Here is a 5,769-nt window from a genome sequence, read left to right on the forward strand (position 1 = left end):
TAGTGGTTTTCTTTTCTTTCAAAGCTAAACGTCTCTGTAACTGGGCTTAAAGATGGAGAACATCTCCCCTTGTACAAGATCCTGGTGAGTTTTCCTTTGGTCGGCCTGTAGTCATTGACTTTAGGAAATGTTAGAAGAATGAGACTTATTATAGGACATACAATGTATTACAGACATATGATCATGTAATAAAGATTACATCAACTAAGTATTTGACTTTTTAAAGTCTTTGTAAGAAAGGAAATGACTTTTATACCTAATTGATAGTTCCTCTTGCTTCAATTCCCTATGACGGCACTTTTGATTCTAAAGAGGCGAAAGACCTTGTTTTGGGCATGGCAAGTCTTACGAAACGTTGATTAGCATCTCACTCTATCGAGGACTCGGATTTTGATATATGTTGACTTTGTTGTGAGATTTACGAGTTTTTTACGTACACTCCAAAAGGATAAATAGAATTGGAATTGGTAAAGTTTAGTCGAGTTCATAATTGCATAAAAAGAAGTCAAAGTAGTGAATGCGGCATACTGAGGCACTTCTTCGACGATTCCCACACTCCCAGCCTGCTCTGAAGGTTTCATGGGTCGGCAGGAAAATAAGAAAAATTTCGCTTCAAGGCGAATAACCCAGAATGTAGAGTTTTTAAATTATTATCGCAGAAAAATGAATTAAAATCCAAACGACATCGTTTCTCTATTTGTTAGTCCACTGTCCACCCTATCCAATTCCCTTGCGAGAGACACAAAAGACCAAAAGCCAGTATCATTTATCAAAAATCGATTCAATTCAGATAACAATGGCGAAGGGCAAGAAAGAGCTGCTGGCGTCAGCCCCATGGAGGGTGGAGGAGAACGAAGAGAAATTCAAAGACGCGAAGATTCCACTCCCCATTTTAATTGGATCACTTTAATTCTGTTAGTTTTTCAAATAATAAAGTAGAAAACTTCCCCGTCGATGTAAAGTCATATTTTTATCTGCCCCACTGAAATTGTTTAAATCAAACAAAAACCAAGACTTCTATGAACCGTCGTATTCGATGAAAGTCATGTACAGATTGGAAAGTGATCTTTTATATCTTTCGAGAGATTTAGTGGTTCTTTTCTTTCAAAGCTAAACGTCTCTGTAACTGGGCTTAAAGATGGAGAACGTCTCCTCTTGTGCAAGATCCTGGTGTGTTTTCCTTTGGTCGGCCTGTAGTCATTGACTTCAGGAAATGTTAGAAGAATGAGACTTATTCCATACAATACATTACAGATATATGATCATGTAATAAAGATTACATCAACTAAGTATTCTACTTTTTAAAGTCTTTGTAAGAAAGGAAATGACTTTTATACCTAATTGATAGTTCCTCTTGCTTCAATTCCCTATGATGGCACTTTTGATTCTAAAGAGGCGAAAGACCTTGTTTTGGGCATAGTAAGTCTTAAGAAACGTTGATTAGCATCTCACTCTATTGAGGACTCGGATTTTGATATATGTTACTTTGTTGTGACGTACACTCCAAAAGGATAAATAGCGTTGGAATTGATCAGGTTTGGTGGAGTTCATAATTGTATAAAAAGAAGTTAAAGTAGTGAATGCGGCGTACGGAGGCACTTCTTAGAAGATTCCCATCATCCCAGCCTGCTCCGAAGAATTCATGGGTAGGCAGGAAAATAAGAAAAATTTCGCTTCAAGTTGAATAACCCAGAATGTGGAGTTTTTAATGTGGAAATTACATAAAACCATATTTTAAAAATTCAACATTCTAAAATCAGATTGCAAGTTTAATAATTCAAAAATCAGATTGTTTTATATTAATTAATATATTATTATTAGATAAATATATTATTAAATTAAATTAATTGATAAACTAACCCTACCCTCTCCAACCGACCCATTTTCCCCAAACCCGTCTCTCTCTACATTTCTCTCTCATTGCTCTGCACCCTCTCATTGACTGTGATGATTGTCGTCATCGTCGTAGAAGCCGCAATTACCAACATCGACGACGACCACCACCACAATCTGAAGCGGAGAAGGCAAACAAAGCAGAGAGTGTGGAATAGTTGTTCTGGCGGTGCAACGGCGCACTATGGTCCGACAGTTGCAGTCAACGATTTGGTGGATATCTAGGGTGAATGTGGTGGTGGGGGTTTTGAATTTAGATGTGATGTAGATGATTTTGGTGGTGGTGGAAATCGACTCATGTGACCGGTAAACAATATGTGATGTAGATGATGTGATGGTGGTGGAGGATATCTAGGGTGAAAGTGGTGGTGGGGGTTTTCAAAATATGTTGCATCTCTATGTTCGGAGTAGGCACGGTATTTGCCTCTGTTTGCGGTGGTGTTCCTCTGTTTTGTGGTGGTAATGTTTAGCTGTTTGCGATGGTGTTTGCCTCTGTTTGCAATGGTGTTGCAGGGTGTTGAGGTTTCTGAGGTGGTTTCTTCCTCCAATCTGGGTGCGGTGGTCATGGGTTGCCTTGGTGTTAGGTGTTGTTGGAGGTTTGTGATAGTTTTTGTTGGTGGTGCAGGTGGCGATGCTGCCTGGCATGGTGGATTTGGCAGTGGTGGTCGGCGATGTTGGTGGTGGTCGTGGTCGTGGTCGCAAGTGTTGGTCACAAATTATTGGGTCAATTGTGACTATTAAATTGGTTAATTTGTGATCGGTAAACAATATGTGATCAATAAAAATTGTGACCAATAAATAATGTGTGACCCAAAAAATTGTTATTTTGTGACTAATAATTTGATAATTTGTGACTGTGTAATAAGTTGTGACTTATAATATTCGTGATTTGTGACTAATTAATAAATCGTGACTTATAAATGTTTTGATTTGTGATTGATGAAAAGCCTGTGACCTATAAAAATTTTGAATTGTGACCATAAAATAATTTGTGACCTATAAATTTTTTGATTTGTGATCGAGAAATAAGTTGTGACCAATAATTTGATAAGTTGTGATTAAAAATTAATTTGTGACTAATTAATTTTTTGATTTGTGATCGATGTACTAACTGTGACATCTAAATTTTTTGAATTGTGACCGTAAAATAATTTGTGACATAAAATTTTTGATTTGTGACCAAAAAATAATAAATTAGTAATTAAATTGTTAATTCGTGACTAAATTGTATAAATATGTTACCTAAATATATTAAATTAATAAAATAATTAATTAAATAATTAAATCATAAATAAATTTTAATAAAAATCTGATTTTTGAAATTTGAATTTTGTTTTCTTAATTTTAAAATATATCATACTTAATTTTTTGAAATTTTCCCTTTTTAAATTATAATTGCAGAAAAATGAATTAAAACCCAAACGACATCGTATCTCTATTTGTTCACTGTCCACCCTATCCAATTCCCTTGAGAGGGACAAAACACCAAAGGCCAGTATCATTTATCAAAAATCGATTCAATTCAGATAGTAATGGCGAAGGGCAAGAAAGAGCTGCTGGCGTCAGCCCCATGGAGGGTGGAGGAGAACGAAGAGAAATTCAAAGACGCGAAGATCAAAGTAACGAACCAGCCAGGTAAAACGCCCATAATGCACGTCCCTGGAAAGAACAAGTACAAAAACGACGACGTTGGGGAAGACTCCCTNACGAACCAGCCAGGTAAAACGCCCATAATGCACGTCCCTGGAAAGAACAAGTACAAAAACGACGACGTTGGGGAAGACTCCCTTACTGAAATCGACCCCGAACTCCGCTACAGTTTCCAGCGCAATTTCCAAGTAATTCAATTCATATATTTACTTATATGTACGCGTATGTATATGATTTGGGTTAATTGTATGAGAACACGTTTAGTAGAATACTGGTGTATTTTTTTTGTTTTTGTGGATGAAAATTTGTAATTATAGGATTAAGGTAAAATCTTTGAGGCATGACGAACAACTTGATAATGATTGTGTTAGCTGGGATCGTGGGTTTTAAAATTTACTGGTGCTGTGGTCATCAAGGTCTTAGGGTGAATTGAACTCAATGTTTTATTTATAGGGGCACCATTTTAGTTTAAGCAGGCTTAGCATAGTTTGTTCAAGCTGGATATTGGTTCAAATTTTTGTTGGGTTAGGTTCCAAATTGAATAGAACAAGTAATTAAGAATGTGATTTTTTCCTCTAGTTGTTGAGATCTCCAATCTTGAGTTCCTGCGTATATTTCAGTTTACGGTCCTTTCTTCAGGTAATCTGTCCATCACTTCCACTTATCCACCTTTCTTTGACATCAATAACCATACTCTTTAGAAATCCTTTTTCCACCAACATTCACCCCTAAAATCTTCCCGAATTCAATTGTTCTTCTCCAGTCTCATTCATCCAAAGAGTTAAAAGAGTCTTCTGGAGATTTATAAATATGACGTTTGCACAGGTAATCCTTTCAAGTGCAATATTTCTCCTTTTGTCAACAGAAAGGAACCTCTAGGAGGACAGAGGACATATCACAGAGCCCACATACCGGTTTACAATGCGCACCACTATTTTTATCAGATTTTGTGGTCAGCTCAATATAAGCCAGATTTGTGTGGAATCCTCATGCTATAACTGGATCCTTGAATATACTCCTTTCTTTCGTAGTGTTGGTGGCACATGCATGGTCATTTTAATCACTTATGAGGAAGTCTTATCGCTTGTGACTCTTGGAACAAGTCTTAGTCAATAGCAAAGGGATTTCACTAGGAAATAATGTCTTTGCTGATTCAGTGATTCCTTTCATCCTAGTATAGCGGCTCCAAACTAAATCCATATTCCCACCCAAATAAACAGATTCATCATCATTTGAAATAAATTCTTCACTCTCTTGAACTGGTTGCTACTCCTCTATATTAAGGTTTTCTATTTCGTTTTGACCTATCATCAATTGTTCTACTCTAGTTTGTTACTTCAAAAATACTTCACTTGATTCGTCCACCCAACCTACACCAAAATCTGCCAAACTATTTTTATTGACCATGTCTGTTAATGGTATGTCACCAATTTTTTTCTTCAATTGATATAGAGACTTAACACTGCATTCATTTACAGCAGTCATTAGCCTCCTGTAATGGTTTTTCATTTGCAATTTACTATGCATATAAGATGTTTTATTTAATTGCATTCATTGATGTAGTTCTTTCACATGTGTACAGTTTCTTGGTCGTGTCTTTAGCATTGACACCATTGTCAAACCTCTTCCTCCTGCAATGGCATATAACGTCTCTCGCAACTTGAGCTTCTTCACACGGATCTTTACTCAGTTCTTTGGTAAGTTGAATTCTCCGATTGTGTATTCTCTGGTGTTGTCCTTTGATTTTAATTAAAAAAAGGCAATATGATTAGGGTCTTTTTGTTGCTTTGCTTTCCTTTGTTTTGTTTCCGTCTCATGAGATGCTATTACCTTTAATTCAGTGACTTCTTGCTTCTCCATTTGGTTAGATTAGCTTTACATGTACATGTGGGGAAGATTATTACAGTTAAGCACAATTCATATACTTAATTAACCTGCCAATAACGGGACCCAACATAAGATGGAAGAAATAAATAATATGACATCAGACAAATAGCTCGTACTTCAGGTAAAAAACTAGTCACAACTGAGGTTGTGCTCATTGATTAAGGCTTCATTGAACTCGTACTTCAGATGGAAATTAGCCTCCTTTCACTTTTTCCTCTTTCATGTGAAGTCATTGGTGTTGACTGGTATGTCTGACATGTATTGACTTTGATTTGTTTTGGGCCTTTTGGCAGTTCAAAGGGGAAGGAGGGAGGGGGGGTTTTTTGTTTTGTGGGGGGG

General features: G+C 36.6%; 1 protein-coding gene across 4 annotated transcripts in view; it reads left to right on the forward strand.

Annotated features, from left to right (window-relative positions):
• The first annotated feature begins 628 nt into the window (after positions 1 to 628).
• LOC111388644 overlaps positions 629 to 5,769 on the forward strand; it is a 5,904-nt gene continuing 763 nt past the window's right edge. The window contains exons 1-4 of one of the 4 annotated variants that reach the window (XM_023013399.1): positions 629 to 877; positions 3,507 to 3,515; positions 3,600 to 3,731; positions 5,126 to 5,240. In XM_023013399.1, coding sequence (XP_022869167.1) covers positions 797 to 877; positions 3,507 to 3,515; positions 3,600 to 3,731; positions 5,126 to 5,240 — 337 coding nt within the window. In that variant the 5' untranslated portion in view covers positions 629 to 796. The other 3 variants (XM_023013397.1, XM_023013398.1, XM_023013401.1) reach the window with 3 other exon arrangements.

The sequence above is a fragment of the Olea europaea genome, unplaced genomic scaffold (genome assembly GCF_002742605.1).
Source record: "Olea europaea var. sylvestris unplaced genomic scaffold, O_europaea_v1 scaffold512, whole genome shotgun sequence".
NCBI classification, from domain to species: Eukaryota; Viridiplantae; Streptophyta; class Magnoliopsida; order Lamiales; family Oleaceae; genus Olea; species Olea europaea.